General features: G+C 35.5%; 2 protein-coding genes across 3 annotated transcripts in view; one reads left to right on the forward strand and one right to left on the reverse strand.

Moving 5' to 3' along the window:
- Nucleotides 1-24986, reverse strand: part of LOC133516349 (CCR4-NOT transcription complex subunit 6) — a 195366-nt gene that overhangs the window by 167702 nt on the left and 2678 nt on the right. For both annotated transcript variants that reach the window (XM_061849254.1, XM_061849255.1), the window contains exons 2-4: nt 24700-24815; nt 23053-23246; nt 3168-3343 (exon numbers count right to left, since the gene is read on the reverse strand). In XM_061849254.1, the coding sequence (XP_061705238.1) occupies nt 3168-3343; nt 23053-23246; nt 24700-24807 (478 nt within the window). In that variant the 5' untranslated portion in view covers nt 24808-24815. The remainder of the gene's footprint in view (nt 1-3167; nt 3344-23052; nt 23247-24699; nt 24816-24986) is intronic.
- On the forward strand, nt 5517-15015 carry LOC133515966 (uncharacterized). The gene is made up of 6 exons (XM_061848620.1): nt 5517-5686; nt 7273-7403; nt 7957-8160; nt 9808-10204; nt 10604-10906; nt 11275-15015. Exons 1-6 carry the CDS (start codon nt 5620-5622, stop codon nt 11757-11759), a joined length of 1587 nt encoding a protein of 528 aa, XP_061704604.1. The 5' UTR covers nt 5517-5619; the 3' UTR covers nt 11760-15015.

The raw sequence follows: 24986 nt of genomic DNA on the forward strand, positions 1-24986 counted from the left end.
GAGAAAAAAATAACATCGTTTGCACATTAATGACAGGTATTAAATGCACGTGAAAACAAAGGCTTAGCAATTAAGAAAATAAAAGGAAAAGAACTACGCGTGACAGTAAGTAGACAATCGAATTATTCCACAATTACCGAAAGTAACAACTGTCGGCAGAGCACGAGGTCTTGACGAGGTCGCGAAAGACTGGGCAAGTGCTTCCCAACCGCGGACCAGAGGGCCTAGCCAAGATGCCAATCGTTTGCGCCGTCTCTCTAGCACTCCTCCAAATAAGGGTCTCTTTCGCTATGGCGCTTTGCTAGGCCCCCAGGTGGCCCCATAAAGATTTGGCAGTTGTCCGCAAGAGCATCGTAACTACTACCACCATTTAAGCCATTAAAATGTTCACGACCACCTTGTTTTGTTTTTGAATCTCTTTAGTCCCTGCCAATAACAAAATAATCGAGGTATTTGCTCGTCGAGTACCTAAAGGTTGAGAACCAATGAATTCAATAATTGCTAGATAAACTAGTTTTCTGTTTTACTAAAAATGTTTTGTTGATGATTGGTCAGATTAAACAATTAAAGTTGACGTTATATTGAAAAACCAGCCACGATCATGTCGGGCTATGCTCAGTATAGGGTTCAGTAGTTTACCCGTCCATCACAGTAGATTGCCTTGCCAAGCAAAAGGGAGTAGGTACCTATGTAGGTCTTTGTACGTCTTGTTACTATGAAGTGACTTTTTGCGATAACTCTAAAACGGCATAACTGATCATGTTCGCTACAGTTTTTATGAATGCCTTTATTTAGGTCTATTTTCACGATTTATTTCATATTTCTTAGACCACGGGATTCAAAAGTTAGAGAGGGCGGGATACATTTTTTTCCTTTTGGAGCGATTTCTTCGGAAAATATTCACCTAATTAAAAATGTTTGTTGAAAACCCCCTCCTCGTTTTGAACGACCTATCCAACGACAGCCCACAGCCACACTATGGGATTGAAGCGGAAAAAAAAACATCCCCAACCCACGTACATACGTGTAGCGGAGGTTTTTTTATATTTTATTTTAACACTATCAAATTTACTCGTATTGATTTATACATCCATGTCAAATTGCAGCTTTCTAGCACTAACGATCGCGGAGCAAAGAGCTTGGACAGAGAGACGGTCAGACGGACACGGCGAAACTATAAGGGTTCCTAGTTGACTACGGAACCCTAAAAAGAGTTGGCCGAGTGAAATTGCCATTACGACAGGTTTGTTTGAGGTTGTACCTGATTAAGTAAGTTATTGAGGACAATTATTTTCAGTCAATCTACACGTAAAGAAAAAACAGTAAGCAAGAACAGAATGAGGGCACCCTCAAGAACTACAATTCGGTCTGTTATCAAAATCCGTGAAGCATATTGTAAATACATACTTAGACTGCTAACCGTAACATCAATAACGCTGAACTTTAGTTTCAAACTTCCCAATACCTTAATCAAAATTGAATCGTTTAGTACACGCCAGCGGTTCAACTGCAAACTTTCAGGCCTGATTAGATTGGATAGGAGAAACTGTTGCCTTTGCTCACTGGGCCGAATAAATATCTTAGATTAGTGCCTTGTACTCTCGATACAAAACGTAAAAGAGATACGGAGAGCCGTGTACCCGTGACAGCAACCACTAACACGGGAAAGTTTATTTAATAGAAGAACTCGTAAAGTGTGCTTTTAGTGCCAATGTGACAACTATGCTATGTTTTACACAATCACACCGAGGTACTTTAAATAATCGTTCATCTGACATTCCCTTCGATTACTTTCCTGGTTTTGAATTTACGGGAATGTAGGTTATTACGACCAATTAAAACACAAATATTTTCATGAACACCCACATAGCGACAATACTATTGATTTTATGAATGTTAAAAGCATTCACTTCTAGATAATGACGTAATGTTTGTATGAATCATAATACGACTAAATGACATGTATCAAGTATTGAATGTTCGTTTCATTATTATTTATATTGTTACGTCTGCGTTTTCAATGTCAAAAGGACCACACACTTATACGCGCTTATAAAAACGTGCGCGCAAAAAACCTTTTATTTGGAATACCACGTCAGTGGCAAATTAGCATACGGCCAGACTGATGGTAAGCAGTCACATGCGCGTTGCCGACCCTTTCAAATCCTATCCACTCCTAAGCTTGACCAAAAAATCTGTTTTTTTTTTTTCGGTTTGGGGCCTTTTAAGATTAAGATTGGGTTGAACGTTTTTCGGTACCAAGGCCTCGAGGTCTGTGGAAATTAAAACTATGAAACTTACTATGTAACAACTGTCGCCACTGACTTTGATGTCTCAGCCACTTGGTAGTCTTATGATTTATTTCAAATGTTTTACACACACTCAATCTACTACGTGTTTCGTTTCTGGTTTCGACGTAGCAGTTAGCGTACGTAGAACGTAATGGTAAGCAAAAACTTATTTCGCAAGCATACTATAAAAAAGCGATTATATCATGGAGGGGGATGTTTGGCAATGATAATGTAGAACTGGTAGAGAATGCCTTATGGCATTAAGATCGCCTTTTGTACAGTGAGTTTCCTTATGTGCAATAAAGCATAAATAAATGAATAAAAAATGTCCCGCACAAGGAATCTATTGTATCCATTTTTTTGTCATATCTGATACCCCACTGTATGTTATAAATTCTAAAGTTATTAAAATTATATTATTTAATTTAATGCATGTTAATTATAAGATGTAATGTTTTGAAAAGATGTGTCCCGCAGAATTTCTTCCCGGGCCCATATTGGGATACCCTCCTCGAATTTATGAGGGATTTAAATCTTCTCGGGCAAAGGTGTAAGGAGAGATAGGGCCGGCATAGCTTTATTTGACGTTCTTAAGCGCATTGCAATACATTACAATACAATACCCTTTATTGTACACCTCACATAGTTTACAATAAATGTACATAAACAAACAAAGACAATCTGATAGAGGTAACAACAGGCGGTCTTATGGCTTAAGAGCGATCTTTTCCAGACAACCTTTGGGTATCGGTCGTCGTCCTCGTGTAATATGCCTTTATGCCTTAAGAAATTTTCATATCGCAAGATTCGCGAAAATCTGCTATCATTGCGGTCTGAATGTTAATTCCAGATAATAATGCTCTGTATATTCCTTACCTTGTAAATTGTCCAGCATATACGTCAGCAGCTTGGAGGTGCCGTTACTGTCGTTGTATATAGATAGCATCTCCTTGCTCAGCGGGTTTCCGTGCAATCCTAACTTCTGGAGGTGAAAGAGCTTGCCCAGTTCGTACGGCAACACTCTGAGGTAGTTGTTGTGTAGGAGTAACTCTCTGGAACAAAACAGTTCGGTTAGTTCTACAGGTTCGTTATTTGCTCGACATGTTCATTTTAAATTTGCAAATAGGCTGTTGGGCCATTTTATTTCAAGTTGTATATTCAATCGTAGCAGTCAATCGGCTCGCAATTGCTTCGAGCAGTAATTAAGGCATCGAGTAACATATGTCATGCGATAGGCAGGGACATCATGATTCGTGAGTTTCCCGCTGTCAGGGGTTCCGTCCATTTGGCATAGCTTCCGTGACCCGAAACGCATCTGGCATAACCTATTTGGTAGAACTGTTTTTCGACGACGTAAATTTGCAGAAAGCTTTGTTTGTATATAATATACTATAACCCGAATGTTTGCGAGTCCAAATCTTAAATAGACTATAGGTAATTATCTTCGCCGACTTTTGATACGAATAATTTTATTTTGCGTTTGTTCAATTGTCCGAAACGTTATTGGTATAATCTGTTTAGCATAATACTCGTAGGTGTATGACCTAAAACGCGTCTGTCATAAGATAGGTACATTTGGTAGAACTGTTTTTTAAACTGTCACTTTGTAATAGCAAGTAATTAAATTATCACCCGTTTTTAAAGCTGATTTGCAAAAAAATCCTTTTAAATCAAAAGGTCACCTAAACCCGAATCAGAGCACCCCGCTAGCCACATGGTCTTGTCTGTCCTACCCCTAGAGAGCAATTGCTAAGACGTGCGCAGCCTCGCCTGCTGTGACGGAGCGCGAAAACGAGCTAGGCGAGCAGCTCTCGCAAGCCGAAGCTGCGAAGCCGAGTGTAGTGACCGTGCTCCGTCACGCGAGGGCGGAAGAGCTGCTCTATCTATCTATCCACACCCAACAGCTTCATTTAGTCGTGAATTGCGAAACATTCGGCAAATTTATTTCTGCCAAATAATATTCGTCCTACAAACATATATGACTCTTGCAAGTATGCAAAACTTTTCTATGCCATAAGATTTTATGCTTGTAGTAGTTTATGCTTAATAGCGAATTATGCAAAAGTAAATTATAACACAAATAATTATGCGAAATGAAACAGATCTCTCTTCGGACTTCAGAGGTCTCAATTTGGACATACATTTTATGCCAAAAGATACTTCGATCAATAAAAATTATGCGTAGTGTACGTATGCGCAACTATCCAGTACTTACCAAGTGAGTTTATGCTAACAGTATATTATGCCTAAAGTTATTATGCAGAATAGAATTATTACAAAAAAAATATGCCAAAGATAGGGAACCCGCTGTCAGATATCAGAGGGCCTATCGCGAAAAACTGCAATCGAAATGTCGTTATCTGCCTGTCTATCACTTTTTTATATTTTGTTAGACAGTGAGAAATTCGTGCGAAGTATTTACAAATCTTTTTTCCGGTTTCTGATTAACTAAAATTGGGTAATTGGCAAATAAAATTTTCATATGTATGTTTGTCAATAATAATATCCCCAACCTTATAATTACTTCGAGCTGGTCTGGCAAGCTTCGGTAGCTCAGATGTAATTGGTGGTTGTAGTGTCCCAGAGCTGCGAGTTCGTATCTGGACCGAGAAGATTATTTTTTTCCTTTATTTAAAAATTTATTACGAAGTTATTTTGCTGCAGCCGGTGTTGCAGTGTCAGCACTTGACTTGATTGACGTGATGAAAGGGAAAACGATTGAGGTCACTGGTTCAGTAATAGCAACGAGTGATTGTAATAGAGAGGTCAAGACTAAGATATAATCGTGCACCATAGTTTGACATCCGAAACAGATGGCGCTGCACCGAAAAAAATATTTTTCTACAATACTACCAGAACGTATAGTAGTTAAAAATATAGTTATACCTACTAAAATCTGGTAGTAATAACAAAAAATGTTGTATCGTGTAAAACTTGTTTTTTAAACATCACTGTTTAATTCTAGTTAAATGCAATTTAGTACTGCTTACAATTTTGTTGTATATGTAAAGATGCAAGTGTTGTAAATATTAAACGTTTGTCTCCTTTAATATATGCATCGTAACACTAACTATTGATATGTAAAAATAAAGATGCGAGTGTACACGTTACAAATTATTATGTTATGGTTACTATAATGCATTGTATTCTGAACGAATCAAACAGTTGTGCCAACACCACGGTGTTTGCGCGGGGGGCGGGGGAGGGAGAAAGGAATTGCGCATGTCACATGAAACGGCCATTGCGCCAGCGTCTTTCGTTCGTTGTACCGGGTGGTGTTTCTATGTCTATAATTTTATTGTAAAAGTGTGCTTAAAAACTTGTGAACATGGACGAAGATGTAAGAAAACTTTTAATCACATGGAACCTCGAGGAATACATGGAAATTTTCGAAAGTAAGTAAAAAGCTGAAGTTATGCCCGAAATTAATGTTTGTCATGACTCGCCTGTATTAATTATTAATAAATAATTATGAATGCTTTGTATTCAATTCCGCTGCAAAATAATTTTAGCCATATACTCGAGGTGTGGTTGTACTTACCTAGTTTGTGTTTGATATCTACATAATTATTTCGCGTTACGACAAACGCCATATTTACTGTAACATAATGGCGTCATTTGATGGCTATGCATTTTATCCATATCATTTATCGACGGGAGTGGTATTATAACTCATGTATTCATAAAACAAGTAGCTTGAGCAATTCTTTTGCCTTTTCTAACTAGGTTGTTTAATAATCAAACAAACAACAAGTACTTATCTCAAAAAAGTGACCTCTATAGGGAGCGTGCATGAACTATAGGAGGCAGCACAGGAGCCGTTAGATTATTGGCGCGAGGCGTAAATGTGATGTTTATTGTTCCAATGTAGCCCACGAGATGGCAGAACCTAACATGCACAACAAAACACGTGACGTGTAAATTTACATGTTTATTGTTCCGATTCAGGCCACAAGATGGCAGACCCTCCAACGCGCACGGTCCCTATAGAACATATTTACTTATTTTCGCCGATTTCGGCCGATTTCGAGCCCATTATATGAATGAGCAACACGTGCTCGAATTTCTAATAGCGTATTGAACAGGCGGTGTCCTTAATCATAAAAAAAATAGAATTCACGTGCTTTTCTACCAACAAAATATCTCTATGTATGTAACTATGTAATATAACCTATGTATGCTTTATGAACGTGTTATTGCTAACTTTTCTAATTTCAAAGCTTAAAATAATTTGTATGCGCAATGATGATTATGACACTGTTATGCGTATCAAAGATATGACTTAAACTTTTATGCAACCCAATATGGACCCATCATTATGTTATAAGTAGGTAGAATTTATTTTGGACTTCAAATTAAGAGTAAACAAATTGTGATTAAATAATCAAAAAATTAAAGAAGTAATTTAATAATTTACTTTCCAGAGACACTACTTTAACTTTAAAATTAAAAAAATAGTGACATCATGACATATGACCGCCAACCTTTACATTCAACTGTCATTTGCTACGGTTTTGCGTAGGTATAAATTGACAATGTCACTACTTAGGCTACAACTGCATTTTTCTTTCTTTGGCATATGATAGAGATGCAACCACAAACCTTAGACCGTAGTACCTACAGTCAAGGGCAAACTAAATTATCAGCTTTGCTTTAATCTGAACCTTCCATATTCCATTGTGATGAGACAACATCTACTCACCTTTACATATGTACGACTTTGTTCACATGAGTTTGGAAATATTTGCGTTTGATATACACTGTATCTTCACTTCAATGATCATCATATATTGGGTACATAATACCTAAATAATAATGTAATACATCTTTAAAGAAATTAATTAAGCCATTAACACAGTGGTTCTTAACCAGTGGTTCCCAGACCACTAGTGGTCCCTGAAGGTACTGGTAGTGGTCTGCGAACAGTGTAAACAACATACCGTTTTTGACTTTATGTGCAGTTACTGTTTTTTTTTTTCAGAAAACAAAATATCTGTAGATTGCCTCAATTTACTAGATGACAGCATGATACGGGAATTGTTTCCTACTATTGGTGACAGAGCCATATTTCAAAAAAATTTTCAAAATTGGAAATCTATTGCTCTTGGACAGGTGAGCTAACTTAATACCTTTATTAAAACATAAAGAACATACTATAGTTACTTAAAATGTTAGCAATATTTTACTTTAAATTCTGCTGCCATCAACTAGAGGGTTTCTGTAGCTCAGATCACAGATTTTTACTTCTAAAAAAATTTTTGTAATATACCTATATTATTTTTAATTAGAAATGTATATTTCATCTAACTAGAAATATGGCCAACACACATCAGTTAATCATGCTATTACTTCTTTTAAATATGATGCATTTAGTTTTCGATAGGTTTAGAAAAAATGTTGTCTATGTCAGTGGGTTCCTAACCTTTTTCAACTTTCAACATTATTACCCCTGTGAACTATAAGGGATGATTATAAATGTGAAAGCCTGTCTGTCTGTCTGTTATCTGTTCACGCTTAAACCACTGTACCAATATGAACGAAATTTGGTATGGTAAGAGTTTGTTTTCAGTGTTACTAAAGTAGAAAAACCACTCTCACATATAGACTCCACATAATATGTAAAATGTCCACACGATAATTTTAACTTATTGTTTTGTTATGCCAGTTTTCAGTAATGAACATGGATGTTGATATACTCCAAGAAAAGCATAGGAATCCGTTAACTGAAATGACAAACATAGAATTATTTCAAACATTGATGAATACAGAAGATGCACCTGAAAATGCGAACAGTGATACCCCAAATCCAGTCTCTCCTTTGAAAGTTATAGAAAATAAACAAGAAGGGATACAACAAAGTAAAGATAATGTACGTGTCACTTCATACTATTTACTCCTTTCTCATTTTCTTTTAGGTTAGCTGGAAGATATCCCTTATAGGGATAAGTTCGCCTTTGTGCAAATATTTTATATAATATACTTGTATTTTGTTTTTAACCCCTGACCAAAAAAAGGGGTTTATAAATTTGACCGCTAATTGTGTTTGTCTGTCCGCGGCACCGTAGCTCCTAAACAGGTGATCTGAGATGCGGTTTTTTTATTTGAAAGCCAGTTTTCTAGTGGTGGTTCGTAGACATGTTCAATCAAAATCGGTTCAGCCGTTTCAAAGTTGGGTTTTTTTTAGATTTTTAATTTAATTTTACTTGTTTAGGTGCAATAAAGTGATTAAATACGTAAGTACAATAAGGTAGTGTTTTCCTTATTGGTAGCCATATGGAATGTGGTGATAGTTAGGCCATACTGAACAAACGAATTGATAACTTGAGTATAGTTTTTCCAATCTATGAAATTTGGTAGGATTACAGCTGAGGCGCACCAAATTTCACCATTCGAATTTGAACAGATTGCATGGAGCCAGAAAACCCTCAAGCAATTAGCAGAGAGGTCTTTCTATTCTGGTCAATAAGCGAGTTCTTCGTTCGAAGCGGACTACTAGTTCATACATTTCGACTTCTATCATCAGATGTAAACATTTTGTATGGGGGGTAAAAAAATTTTTTAACTTTCAACGTTTGCCTGATAGTAAAAGTTACAGTTCAGTCAGTATGGCCTAATTAATCACTACGTAGAATATGGCTAGAGGTAGAAAAAACCCCATTATAATTGTAGGTATGGCAAAGTGCCGCTTGTAACATAAGCAAAAAATGAAAACGTAGATTCTACTTCTCAAACGAGACGATTGTTCAGCGACTTTTAAAAATAACTTGTGGTTTGGTTTTTAGCACATATGAAAGTTTACTTGAATATGCAGTGTATTGTGAATTATGTCTGTAAGGTGACAAGATTGACAGACAGTTTCTTTATATAGTTATTATAATTAGTTATTTGTACAACAAGAGAGCAAAGTTCGTTTTTGTTTTGAGTGTTAATTTTGAGTCCCAAGTGCGTGAAAGGTGATGGACACAAGAGCATGCATGTAAATAACTTTGATCTTGTGTTGTACATAAAACATTTCACCTCAGCAGTGAGAAAATTGTCACTTCGGTGCTACTGGTCCTAGATATTGAATATCATTATTTGCAAAATCTAGTGCCTGCACCAACCTTTCTTGCGATTAGGTTCACAAACTATCCTTAAGCTCTTTTATCAGCCTATGCAAGATGCTAGAAAGATGATGATTGTGGTAATTAATCAACTTATCCTCATAGTAGTGTTAGTATGGAACAGTAAGCAAAATCGTTTTACCTTACTCTTAAGAAGTGAGCTAAAATTGAACTTGGCTCATTGAATTCAAATAAAAAAGTAACCATTTTCGAGCTTCTGAGGTGAAAAATAAATCATCTAATAGTATGATGTTTAGGGTTTTAAATATCCCAATCTGATTATTTAAGTACCTTAGCCCCTCATCAGGTGCTATTCACAGTTTTGGGTGTCAACCAAAATTTACAGTAGATGTATGTATCTCATCATGCTGACATAATAGAGTACAGCAATTAAAAAATATTTTGGTTTTCAGAAACTTCTGGATTTACTGCAGTCAAGCGCAGAGGGCAAAATTATACTTTCCCTGCACAAGGACGACGGTTTGTTGAGCAGCAGCTCTAGGAGAAGGATATGTAACATAATAATTAAACATTTACTTGGGGATGACCCCTCAAAAACCAATATTCCAAGTTCTGTTCTGTTTGATATGGCCAGTCAAATCAAAGAAGTTTTTAATAAAGAGAACATAAGCACATACTTCATTCCGTACATCAACAACAAGAAATTGAAAATCAGAAGATGTGCTAAGGGAAAGCTATATGATTGTTTGCAAAATAGAAAAAGGGAGTATCGTATTGCCGCGAGAAAAATGTCACATACAAGTACTCCAGGATCTTCTACCACTGAAACTAATGAAGAGACTGAACCAGGTAAAATCAACTCTGACTTATTTATAAACTCAAATATATTTTATGCAATAGGCTTCGTGGGCACTCTTACATGTCAGGCTTAAATATTATAATGATATGACGAGAGTAATATGAAAGTATATACATACATTGTAATATTTTTAATACACTGTTGTATAACAGCCAATTAAATGAAATTGAAGTTGGTTAAAAATTAAGTTACAATTATTAGTATTACAGAGATGTATAGACTCCATAATTTAATATTGTTTACTTTTTTGTCAACTTATCTTAATCGATTTTAGTCATATGCACTTCCAGTTCATGTGTACTTTCAGCTTGTACTTACACTGTTATATTGACAAGAGCTATAGCATTGTATTTATAAATATGAGCAGATATAATTTTTTTCCTTTTCAGAGGACGTTTCGGACGATGTGGCTTGGATTAAAGCGTCAACTGAGCCGTGGAAACTACTCGAACAAAAATGGAAAACTACTACAAAACATAGACTTGAAGAAACAAAAAACATGACTGTAACAGAATATATGGCACAATATCCAGGTTTAAAGAAACCCACAGGATTTCACTTGCTGACTATAGACTTCGATACTATGTACCCTGGGACCTCAGACAATCTATACAAGTACTTCATGCTGTCAAAAAAATCTATTTTCGAGTTGGCAAGCAGCAAACATAAGTTGGTTAGAGAAAAATTCCAAGGTAACAATATTTAATTACTTTTTGCTGGCCTTTTCTTATATAAATAATGGCCGCGCCTATTCTTATATATTTAAAAATTGCCTTTACACTTAAGGTTTTTTAACATGCCGTCGGCGTGTTGTGCTGTATTGAAACACGTGAGTTAGACGCAGCTTGATCTTGATCACACTATTCACACTGCGATAGTAGTACGCAACTCTAGTACGCCGGCGCGTGGCGGCTGTCTTGGTGCAGCCTGCGGTAACGGCTTGGGCCGTGCTTTGTTTTCTTTACCGGCTACACACACAAACGACAAATATACCTAACAATCACCAATTTTGTCTATACAATGCATCACCTTAATAAAAACTTATTTTGTTTGTTTTTAGGAGTCAATGCAGAAGAAGCTGATAATATTAATGCATTATTTACGCTGACGCTGCTAGTTGCTCAACCTCTGCATAAGAAACCAAAAAAAAGGAGCTGGAGGCCTTCAAAACAGGAGTCTAAGGATGGGTTTATTACCCATGTTACAAGATACATGAACTTAAATGAGACCATCAAACAAAGAAGAGAAAAATATCTACAATATGGTATTACTTTCCAACCTACGATATTTATTGTAGGTGAAAATTTGCAACATATTGAGCAGTATTTTGTTGTTGTGGATAATACATTTTACACTATGCATACCATTATGCAAGCGGTCGATGTGTGTTTTAAAGCTTTCCAAGCACTGAATTGTAAATATCCGGTTGAAAGCGAACTTATTTGGCTGTTTATACAGAGAGGGTTTTATAAAATAAGAACATCTTATGACAAAGAATTTGTTTCGGTTAACTCATTACTTGCTGATTTACATTTACTTGAGTAAAATGCCTAAGTGCTTTATATGCAAATTGGTCATTTCTTCTATAAAAGACTTATGCCATCACTTCAAATACATGCATGGTAATCATAGTTTTGATTATTATGAGTGTGCTGAGGAAAGGTGTAATAGAAAATATTTTTTAATTAATTCATTTAAAAAACATTTAAAAATCCATACCTCAATTAGTGATGATGCCGAATACCTTAACGCACATCAAAATGTAAACAACTTTAATTCTGATAATCTGATTCAGCATAATAATTGTAACGAAGCAATTTCTGAGTTTTCTGATTTGTCAACAGCTCACGATTCAGGCACTGCCCAAACGGCGATAGATTTTGAGAGTTCTGTACTTAAATTCACAGCTAATTTACATGCCAATACTTTGATCCCCAGAAATGTAGTTCAATATGTTACTGAAAATATGAATACCTTGGTCTCCGACTCAGTAATAAAACCTCTTCAAAATATGTTGTCGCAGTGTTTGTCGCAAAGGCAAATATCTGCCGAATGGGCTGGACGTTTGCAGAGCCATTTAGATAAATTTAGTGATTCTTTTGAAGATGTAAGATCTGAACATGTACGTTTTGCTTTGTTCAAGGAAAAAGGTACTTACATAGAGCCTGAAGAATATGTTCTTGGTCAAAGATTAGAAACCAGCTATGCTAATAATAGTTTTAAATTGGTACCTACTACATCCACAGGCCAATTCATACCACTTCGACATGTATTAAAAAAATTTTTAGAATCAAGTAACGACTATCAGCAGATTACCCAACACTATAATGATTTAAAATCTTCCAATTGTGACGTTATACAAAATATAGTCCAGGGTTCTGAATGGCGAAAAATGGTTACTTCTTGTAGTGGACAAATTGTTTTACCCCTTGGACTATATTTTGACGATTATGAAGTAGGTAATCCTCTTGGTAGCAGAGCTGGTGTACATAAACTAGGTGCTGTATATATATCTATTCTTTGTCTGCCACCGCACTACTTGTCAAAGCTACAGAACATTTTCTTAGCATTACTTTTCCATTCATTCGACCGTCAACATTTTGGAAATAGAGTAACTTTTGGTCCTATAATATCAGAATTAAATTTTTTGAGTCGCCAGGGAATCGATTTGACTTTTTCCGATGGAACGCATAGTAAAGTTTTCTTTAAATTAGCTGTGATTTTGGGTGACAATCTAGGTTTACATAGCTTAATTGGTTTTACTGAATCCTTTTCTAGTAACTTTTCATGTCGAATTTGTAAGATACGTAAAGAAGACCTAAGGTATGCTCATGAATGTGACCGTGATTTGTATCGTACGATGGAACAATATTTAATTGATTTAAACCAAAGAAATGTATCAGAGACGGGCATCAAAGAAGAATGTGTATGGCATGATATCGATGGTTTTTCCGTTATCAATAACGTGGGGGTAGATATAATGCACGATTTACTCGAAGGTGTTTGTAAATACGACATGTCATTTATATTGTATTATTACATAGAACAATTAAAATTATTCTCATTAGATACATTGAATGGAAGATTAACTTGTTTTGATTATGGACCTGATCGTAGCAATCAACCACCCTGTATACTTCAAGAACACCTTCGTAATCAGTCCATTAAAATGTCAGCATCGGAAATGCTTTGTTTTGTAAGGTATTTTAGTTTGCTAGTAGAGGATTTGATACCAACGAATGATACCCTTTGGGAGCTATATTTACATCTTAGAAAAATACTTGACATTGTGATTTCTAATCAATTGCAAAAAGGTACTATTGATTTTCTTAAGTTATTAATTTCTGAACACCACAAATTATATTTACGAATTACTAACAAAACGTTAACACCAAAATTTCATTTCTTAACTCATTATCATGATATGTTACAAAAATTTGGTCCATTGGTATCTATCTGGTCAATGAGGTTTGAAGCTAAGCACCGATTATCAAAACTTTCTGCAAATGTATCTAGCAATAGAAGAAACGTTTGCAAATCTCTAGCTATTAGGCACCAACTAAAGTTGAATAACTTGTTTCTCAATAAACACCTTGAAAAGAAAGTACAGATGGGACATAACCGGCCAGTAGATGACAATATAAAAGAAAAAATTATGAACAAATTAAATTTAAACTCTGCATTTATTGAAGAGTATAATTGGTTGATTATTAGCGGAACTAGGTACAATTGCAACTTAGTGTTAACGTTAGATGTAGTTAACGATGGGATGCCTATTTTTGGTTCTATTAATAGCATTTTTTTGTGCAATGATGACATACTATTTGAGGTAAACCTTTTTGAAACACAGTATTTTGATGAAAGACTTTGTTGTTTTGTAGTTATTAAGAGTAATGCAGAGACTGAATTTTTCATGTACGACAAACTTTATAGCTATGTCCCAAATACCATGACACGTAGTCGTGACAGTAGAACAACTTACGTTACTCTGAGGTCTTCAATATAATTATAAGACTACAGTACCGGCCAATAAAATATCACCTTTATTTTGTCGGTACAACTTTTTAAATATTTGTAAATGTCTTCCACCTCAGTAATAATAGTACTTTTATGCGAGGGGTGAGGATAATTGATTTCATGCAGTGGTTTATTCATAAATGTTTTTTGTTATATATGTACAGTCAACTACAAAAAGATGTATCCATATTTTCAACTTATTGCTTTGGAATAAGATCCAAAAGTGGATACATCTTTTTAAAGTTGACTGTACGTAGTATCAGAGAGAATAAAGACATAGAGTGAAATTTCACGAAAAAGTCCTAGCGAACTTACCTAGACGTTATTTTGCTATCCGACACCAGGTGTCGCCATTTTTTAGTCAACAGTTAAAGGTGGCAGTTAAGTGGATTATGGAAAAGGTGGCGCCACGGAACCTAGCATCAAAATGTTGTTAGACTTTGTCACTCTTATGTCTTTATTCTCTCTGATAGTATATAGCAAAAGGTGATTTATTATTCGCCGCTGCAACAGTATCACTATACTTATTATTTAGCTCATAGAATATCTAATTCGTACATTTCTAAAACAGCACGTTATTTACAGTTACCCCAGCAATATCTGATTGCCTCGGTGCTCATGTTTGGGGGAGTACATGTTTAGATATTCTGGAGCACTTTAGCTGCCCGGATGTTACTGATGGTTGCTGTGTACCTACTGCAAACCGTTTTTTTTAATGATTTATACACAAGGTCAAGTTGGATAAGTGGAATACTTGTATGGAATCTTCATACTGTTTCAATTTCCCGGAGCAAAAAAACTATGCTTTACTTACCCAACCTGACTTTATTAATAAGAAAGTACAAATTTTACACTTGACATATGGCGAGTTCGTTTCATCAAATGATTATTAAGTCACAATTAAAACAATAGAGATTGTTAATCAGTGTAATGATTGTTAGAAGATTCCTTTTTTTTTTAATACTCTGATAATCCGTTGATAATCCATACATTCCTTACTACAATATGCAAGGAAAGGGTCTAGCAGGCTAATCTAGCAAGACTGCCCCCCACGAGGGATTTGGTTATACTTTTAGGTGGAGTAGTGGCTGCACCTGAGAACACTGTGTATGTCTAATATCAGTCTTCGAGTTTCTTTTGTTTCAGATTTATTCACGATTTTGTTACGTATTGAGGAGGATGTAATAGGGCTTATAATGCATATTTTTACAGACCATCATTTCCTTAAAGTTGTGAAAAAAAAAAAAACGTTTTTTCGGTAATTTTTTTTGCCACTTATGGAGACACAACTACCAAATAACGTAATACATTCAAAAATATTTTCAAATGTCATGCGTCATGTCAAAAAAACATTTACTATATCATATCAATATTATCAATAGAGTAATAGTAGCAAATGAGTATGTAATACATTAGTAGGTAGGACCATTGATTAATGACATATGTTATGTATATACAGAGTATTATTCCAACGTCTAATCATATTGAACGAGGTAATTACTTAGGTCATACTCAGCAACTGTTGCTATGGACCAACACCGAAATCTCAAAACATTTTTGCCCCCCCGTACATAATGTCCACTTCAGACTCGTCAGAAAATTTTCTTTTGAGATATTTGGGGTTGGCCATACAGTAAAAGCTGCTCAGTATAGTCTATGTAATCTGTACCTATATAAATATAAAAACACTGTATGTGACATATGTCATTGATAAATGTCAATGATTTATTTTATAATGAACAAAAGACGATGTTATACCTACTTACCCGCTCATTTGCTACTACTATTCTATTGATATGATATGATGTAAATATTTATAATGACAATTTTTTTTTTATCTAAGTTTAAGGATATGATGTAAAAATATTCATTATTAACCCCATTATATCCTCTTCCATACGTTATGTATATGGTTTCTCTCGCAGGCTTGGTTGAGCTTTGAGCTGAAATAAAAGTTTACCCTTGATTTTTTAACAAAATCGTGAATAAATCTGATTCAAAAGAAAATCGAAGGCTGATATTATGTTCTCAGGTGCAGCCACTACTCTACCTAAAAGTATAACCAAATCCCTCGTGGGGGTCAGTCTTGTTAGCCTAGCCTGCTAGACCCAATTCATACTGTTCTTGAAGATGCTTTATAATTTGAAAACCAATAATAAAGCGTTTGATTTTATTACTCGTATTATTTTACTTTTAAATTGTCTACCATTTGTAAAACACGTAATTAAGTTTAAAGAGCGAAATGCTGTTCTCTGTTTATGAATTTCGTGACTGAGAGATACTTTACACATGTCTATTAAATTTAATAGCCAAACAATGGATATTTTACATCGGTATAGGTATTATTAGATCATAATCATAAAAAAAGACAACAGCATTTTTGGTAGTTTTAGCCTGGGTTTTTTTTATACTGCGTGTACTATACTAAAGACTTGTGTCCATACACTCGGCTAGTCTATTTATTGCAAAAGTTGTGACGTGATAGATACCATCGACAAAGTTAATTTACCAGTTAATCCTATTGCATTGGCATAAGGTTGACCAATGGTCTGAGAGGGCTGTTGTTTATACTATTAGATGTGCCAAATTTTTGATACTGGTTACTCAAAACAACTTTTCTAATATAACAGATTGGCTGGGTGAAGTATGAACTCAATTTTTTGTTAGGCACACGCTTATAAAGATCTATATTTACAAGAAGAGCAGTGTACTGGTTATATATTGTTCACGTAACCAGAACCCACTGTGCTGAAGGGACTTCTAAACGCGCCATATTTTGACTGCAATATGTGGCCGGCCACCAATAGTTGCCGGCCACATATTGCAGTGAACATATGGCCCGTTTAGAAGCCCCATTAGCACAGTGCGTTCTGGTAACGTGAACAATATATAACCAGTACACCGCACAAATCGTTTAGTTACACATACTAAATGCCTTGTTATAAGAACACAACAGGCATGTATATGTTACTGTATTATTTAGTTACCATTACAATCCGTCTTATACCTACTACTAGTGTGGTCTGGTTACGTGAACAATATAACCAGTACACCGCACAAATCGTTTAGTTACACATACTAAATGCCTTGTTATAACAACACAACAGGCATGTATATGTTACTGTATTATTTAGTTACCATTACAATCCGTCTTATACCTACTACTAGTATGGTCTGGTTACGTGAACAATATAAAACCAGTACACCGCACAAATCGTTCCGTTACATAAACTAAATACCTTGTTATAACAACAGGACAGGAACGTACATGTTACTGTATTATTTAGTAACCATTAACAGGCCGGCTAGTTGGGTTTACTAAAAGTCTTATACCCACTACTAGGGTGCATGGGTATACATTACATTTCTGCACTTTATGAATTACTATACGCTTCATAGAATTAACAAATTTAATTTAACCAGAATGGTCTGGTTTTGTTTACAAAGCGTCCTGTCGTCACATATACAACAAGACAATATAGTACAGCTAACCAGATTCTGGTTACCAGTACCAGGTTTTTTTTTCAGTGTGTACAGGGCATATTTCTTGCGGTCACTGACTTTTCAAACATCAACTTTTGACAGCCAAACTCACCGCATATTCTATGGAGCCATATAGAGCTATATAAAGCACCTGTCAAATTCGAGGCACGACTTTGTTTTAGACACATACAATCACTAGATCTTTGGTAACAGCCTATTAACTCTTGCCCTTCAGATAATATAAATAAAGAAATGAATATTACCTATAGGACATTATTACACAAATTGACTAAGTCCCACAGTAAGCTCCATAAGGCTTGTGTTGTGAGTAGGTACTTAGACTACGATATATACACGGTACCCACGAGGAAACGAAAATATTATAACAGTATATTCCGAATCGTATTTACAGACAAAAATGTCATATAAACTTTTTTTAAATCGCCTAGTTTCAGAGTTAATACCAATTTAAAAAAATCGTTTTTTTAATTGTGTTTCATTGCATAACGCCTTTTTGATGGCGATGTCGCCACTATGGGACCTAGTCTAGACGTCCTTATTGACAGATATCAAAGTGACAAGGAACACTTTGAATAGACTAGTTTTTTCGAAAAAAATAGTACTAATTCATATTAATCCATATATTTTTTAAAGAACATGTACTTATGTATAAAAACATACAAAAAGTAAAAAAAAAAACACTTGACTTTTATAAGATTTATTCCTTCTTATGACCTCAGGAGGTTAACGTGCTTAATTTTCATCGCGGGCACCTTGTATAATATAGAAAATTGGATAAAAATGTATAAATACTTAAATATATAGAAAACACCCATGACTTAGGAACAAATATCCGTGCTCATCACACAAATAAATGCCCTTACCAGGATTTGAACCCGGGACCATTGGCTTCATAGGCAGGGTCACTACCCACTAGGCCACAGGTCGTCACAAATGTCACAATGGAAGTTCATTTCATTGTAGCGGCTAGAAAATAAGATTTAATCGCTTCATACGAGTTGAATGCGATGAGAAATTCAGACTTATATGAAAATGATCTGATATGAAAATGCATCTGATAAACCTTAAAGTAACAATAATCCCATATGGAACAATTTACTAATACATATTATGACTGGTCGCCTGAAATAAAAAATAAATAAAGTGGAGTTCAATAGAAAAGACAAATAATGTAAACAAACCAATTAACCTTCATTTCTTTGTAATCTCGCACTTTTTGTGGACAACCATGATTTTATCAACAGTTAATAAACTTGAACCTTTTATTTATATCAATTACTAGTTAAAAAATATGTTAATTATGAATATTTCAATGAAAACAACCATCGTAAAAGGTTGTACATGAAATGCTAACATACATTGTCATACTTGTTTACATTATTTATGTTTTTTGTTGAACTCCGCTTTACGTATTTTTATTCCAGATTACTACAGAAACAAAATGAAAATCGGTCCCATCAGTTGCGACACTTATTCGTCTATATACCAACTTAACTTATAAAATTAAACTCTATTCCCAACTCCTTACAGTTTATTTTCATTGTAATTGCGAGGTTATTTTGTTTTCGACTAGTCATTAACAGCTACAATAAAGCTCTGTTCACTTCGTGGCGTCTGTCTTTTGTTCAGGTTCTCAATAGATTTTCGCCGCCTTCATTCGGACTTTCCTAATTGGTGTAGCTGGGAAGAAAAAGTGACAGAGAGAGAGAGTAAAAAGACAGACAAAAACAATATAATTATGTCGGTAAAGGTTAAAAAGAATGTAACAATGTATTTGAGAAAATCTAATTTAGAGTCCAATGAAATGTCTGAGCGGATCATAAATCACGGTTTTATGTTCCTACTGACACTAAATCATTATATAAATGGATTAGTCAAGATTGTCAAGAACGAAAATGACCCGAGAGCTGGGATCGGAAACCGGTATTTTTTGTATGGGAACGAAAACGGTATCTTTTCGTTCTTTGTTAATTACTTGATTTCTAATTAGGCAATCTAATAATACGAAGTCGTTATCTGAAAACACAACTGAGTCCTACATTTAGAGTATAAAATAAACCGAAATATATGGTTATTTCGATGTTTTTGCAAAAAACCGGTTCCGATCCCTGCCCGAGAGTAAATAATGTGTATCGATCTCGACACTTACTCATTCATATCAGAAAAATATTTATTCATATAATGAAAATAATGTTCATAAAATAAATGCACCTTAACCGAGTTTAATTCATTGATTAGAATTTACATAGCCTGTAGCTGATTTGTTTTTGTATCCACTTGACGAGGCCTGCGTTTCTAATCAAGTGATCACGGACTATGGATTGATGATTTGATTTTACTAAGTCCTGAACAAACGCGTTACAAAACCATGTCTATTAGAATTTATTCGGCGATATGAATCGATGTCAATTTTGTCTAAGCATTTTTTTTACTCTGTTGCCATAGAATAGAAGAGAAAGTTAATTTGTACGCAATTTATTATTCCTTTTTGGAAGAAAATCTATCATCTAGGTGTAAAATTAAAAAAAAAAAATGTGAATAAAACAAATGCCATTGATCTGCGTCAATGAATGAAGTTAAATATGTAACAAATTAACTTAACCAATTTATAAACAATAGGATTTTCCGCAACCACACCTGTTTGTTATCTGCCTACGAAGCTTGTCGCACGTATCGCAGAGATCGCAAGTTTGGACCCCGGCTAGGACCAATGAGTTTTTTGGAACTTGCATACAAAACATCATTTGATACTTTACCAATAGGTATTTTACCAATTAATTTTAATAAGGGCTAGTTTTGCCCTCTGGGTAGAAACACGTGCCTGTGCCAATTAATTGGGAATACGTTTCCAAGGAGTCTCCCTTCCTTGCAAGAGAAAATGCTTGCTGCCTAAGAAGGATGCAACCGGAAAATCGCCAAAATGAGGAGGATCGAGCCTGTAAAGGCCTCTTTGGCGCTTATGTGGTTATTTTAGATGATTGACTTAACGTTATTTTTTTACATGTTAATTTTATAAATATTTCTCCATAATACCAAAAAGAATATCCATAACATAACTGTGGGAGAGCAAGACAACGCGAAGTTTTCCCTTTCAGACAACTGGGACTTGAAATTAACTCGAGCAAGCGGGAGTTTCATGTTCCCCATATCCAGTCCTTTGCTAACGAGAGTTTACATTTTTACCTTTTTGGCTTTCCTATTTTCCTTTATCGTGGATAAAACATTCGAGGTAAACTAGCCTAGATCGATGTTTAGCGAAAAGACCGTCTGCTGTCTGCCTCTACGAGTATCTTCAATCAATTGGTTTTCTTTAAGCTGCATCTTTTACTAAGTAAGTAAATATTCTTTATTGCACCACAAAGAAAACAAATTTAACTGATTTACAATGTAAAGAAAGGTAGCAACAGGCGGTCTTATCGCTGTAAGCGATCTCTTCCAGACAACCTTAGGGTAGCAGGATATAAAGAACAGTAAGGTTTTAGAACATGTAGTGTACGAATTAATTAGAGGAATAGGAAAATTACACATACATTAAGCAGACAATACATACAGTACATTTACAATTTAAATAAACATATAAATATAACAATACATACCTATATTAAAATAAATAAATATTAGATACATATCTAAATATACATACATACATAATATAACACAGCGGCACATTAAGAAAGAGACAAGTAATGATTTTTCAGTAGGGTTTTAAAGCTTTGAAGAGTTTTCGCACACCTAATATCTAAGGGCAGGCTGTTCCACAGCCGAACAGCTCGAAAAGTGAAAGAGTCAGTATAATATTTTGTAGAGGATGGAGGGGGAACAAGTAGATATTTCCGTGAAGGCCTGACGGAGGAGAGATAGATAAAACGCTCTTTAAGATATGGGGGAGTAGAGAGGTTGAAAAGAACGCTATAAAGAAGAGTGAGAATATGAGAATTACGACGAAGACATATAGGGAGCCACTAGAGCTGGGCACGGAAGTTGGAAATATGGTCAAATTTGCGTAGTCCAAATATAGATCTAATAAGGTGTGCCAATAAAGAGCTATCTAAGGAGTGGTCCGAAAAAAGTAGCACCGAATCATTTTCTACGTTCAACTAATTAATAGTAATAATCGCAATATAGGTTTTCGAGATAAATGACAGAATAGGTCTTGATTTACTTCTTGCAATTAATTATGAACAAAACACTGCAAAATCTCCTCGGTAGTCGATAAGTTTCAGTTGCTAAATATTGAAATACATCTCGAACTAATAGGTAAGATTCTCCGAATCAACAGAAATAGTTTAACTGTTTAATGAAAGCTTTAATTAAGAGTAAATATTTCAGAACAAAAAGAGCAACTTAAATCAAAAACTGCCGAATGGCAAATTGTATCACGTCTTCTAGCGGAAACTCGTCGATAAGATCCATTTGTAAGGTTTTAGTGTAGATCAAAACAATTATTTTATTCTTAACGTAAGCTCCCTACATCACTGTAATGTAGGGTATTTTATGTCTGCAATGAAGATTCGTCAAACTGTTGTTTTAATAATCTTGTACACATATTACCTGCTACTATTTTTCCGGACCACTTTCGATAGATAGATACTTTCTTGTACGCTGTACTGGCTCTGACTACTCTAGTGAGGTTGTTATATGTCAGGATATGAGTATTTGAGTATCCCTTTCCTAGCATCAACGGAGGTGGTCGTGGACCTGCTAAGCAGACCAACCAGACATTTAACGATTGATGATATTGATATATGGGGATGAAGTGAATTTATGATAGTAGTGGACAGCGCAGGTCTGGGTTGTGATAGTTCACCCTTTGACAATGATTCGATGCTAATGGACATAGCTCTTCGCCTGTACACAACTCGTATCATACATCTTCGATGCTGGTAAAAAGCCCCCTACGTTGTGAGTTGTGGTTCATATGCGGGAGATTCTACAGCCATTTATTGTTTAAATGGTAGTATCGGAAAGATTTGGTCTTTAAGCCCTATTTAGACAGTGCAAGAACTTGCTTGCAATATCCGATACATAGCTAACTAGTCTAACAACAGAGTACAATGAATTCAGTCGATCCACCAAATACCGCAATGTAACGAAAATCACATCTTCCATTAGGTCAAAGAACTTCGTGATTTTACGTCATATCGAATTTGTGACCGGTTTTAGCATGATCCAAGGCGTTGTCTTTTTATAAATTCGAAGGCTACGCTTTACGTGTATGTTAGTACTGTCATGTTATTTATTAATTTTTTTTTCGTTAATGCTAGGTGCATCTACTCCAGTTACAGTAGTTACTAACTTATTGTTTCAACTAAGGTACCTTAGCTGTATGAGATCGCCGAGCTCCGCGGGCAGCGTCCTCAGCTTGTTGTTGGACACGTCGAGGGTGTGCAGGTTGACGAGCATGTTGATGTCGGGCGGGATCCGCTGCAGCGAGTTATCGTTCAGGTACAGCGCAGTCAGGTGCGACAGTTGGAACAGCTGGGGCGCCAGGGCGCGGACACCTCCTGTTACCTGGAATGTATAATGGTTGTTATTTCACCACCCAAAAATCAAGAATATTTTCATTTAGATTGTCATTTCGCCGTGATATCGTGTTCGCTAGACTTAGGATTAATATCGAAATTTGATCAAGGCTCGGCAAAACCCGTTAGAACTGGCTCCAGTGACTTTCTGCAGTGAATAGCTAAATATTACTTTTTTGGTGACCATAGGAATCGTAAGATTGCTGTAATGTATATTTTGGAATTAACCAAATTTTCTGTCAAATTCACTCATTCCTTCGAATAGTTAAGGCAGGTACTATTTCGAAATGTTGCTAATTCGCAGGTTCGCACGGTGTAATAAATCAGTTAAATTGACGCTCGTTAGAGCTTACTGTCAGACTTTCTACACGTGCAGCCTGTGGGTAAAGTTTACACAACGAGCCTATAACGCATTGCGCGTTCAATATAATAACATCTTGAGGATGCTGTTGCGGCTGCCGAAGCACAGCAGCGCGTCCGGCATGTTCGCTGAGGCACGAGTAGATGACTTTTTTGCCATTAGGCGAAAAAGAATCGCATCCATGCTGAGACGGGTGCGCGGCAGCAGCGTGTTGGAGGTGGCAATTGGGAGAGCGAAATAAAGTATGACAACCTGCGCCCCTCCGCTCCACACATGTTAGTTTTTAGTTATATTTTCTTATTTTTATTTTTCTCTTAAGTACCTAATTAACATAGTTTTAAGTTTATACTAATAGTCGGTATGGATCAGTGATCTGAAATAAACGGTTTTTATTTTATTTATTTATTTATAATTATAAAAATATATTATTTTTAAAAGAGCTTTAGGACTCGAGTGATAAATGATTGCATTAATTCTATTAAAACAATAATAGTATAGTTGTATGAAAATACAGGAGGGCTCCTGGATCACGGCAGAATCGTGCAAACTCGATATAAAAAATCGTAATCTTTAGATGCCTTTGACCTCAATGCTGATACTATACATAGCGTATGTACCGTAAAATGAAATAAGGCCTAACGGATCTTTCAAAAATCGAGCCTAAATACGTATGTAGGTATTTTACCGCTTACCGAGGTCAATGCGAATTCGTAGGCATTCTTATTTTGAGTAAGGCACTACGTGCAGTATAGGTACGCTTCATGCAGAATTTCACCATAGTGTTACGAACGAAACCGTGAATAGAAACAGATAACTTTTTAGGTACTTAATAGCAAATTGATTTCATTGATTGATAATATGGACATAGATAATTTTTGGATTCAGACAAACCTAAGAATGGTAATTATTTATTATGTAGATGCCTGTAAAGGTGCTTTTGCAGTGCATGCCTTTATAGTTAGGTATACTGTATACTATATTAGCTGATTAATAATGGCGTGTTTAAACTCTGGGACATAAACCCTTTAATACAATGTTTATGAGAATTTTCAGGATGTCCTTATAAAAAGATTCAACATACCTCAAGCGAGGTCCAACCGCCGCGCCGGCCTGACGCTCGTTCCGCCTCCGACATGATATGATAAGTGCGCCCGCTTGCGCCCTCATGCTTGTCTTTGTTGCGAGACATACCGTCACCTGGAAGCAATGTCCAATTATAAGTTCAGGGGTGAGGATTATTTGACTACTTACAAAACTATTAAGTAAATCCTGAATAAAATTCTAAAGGTAACACACTAAAAACACATCTTAGTGAGAAAGTGTATTAAACATAAAAATTTATAAAAACAAGTTGCAGGGACCAGTATA

This window comes from Cydia pomonella, chromosome 3 (assembly GCF_033807575.1).
Source record: "Cydia pomonella isolate Wapato2018A chromosome 3, ilCydPomo1, whole genome shotgun sequence".
Classification (NCBI taxonomy): Eukaryota; Metazoa; Arthropoda; class Insecta; order Lepidoptera; family Tortricidae; genus Cydia; species Cydia pomonella.

What these genes read in the sequence shown, in the direction of transcription:
- LOC133515966 (XM_061848620.1), top strand. Translation starts at nt 5,620, where the DNA reads ATGGACGAAGATGTAAGAAAACTTTTAATCACATGGAACCTCGAGGAA. An exon ending in AATCTATTGCTCTTGGACAG is followed by an intron (nt 7,404 to 7,956) that starts GTGAGCTAACTT and finishes TTGTTATGCCAG; the next exon opens with TTTTCAGTAATGAACATGGA. An exon ending in TACAACAAAGTAAAGATAAT is followed by an intron (nt 8,161 to 9,807) that starts GTACGTGTCACT and finishes TTTGGTTTTCAG; the next exon opens with AAACTTCTGGATTTACTGCA.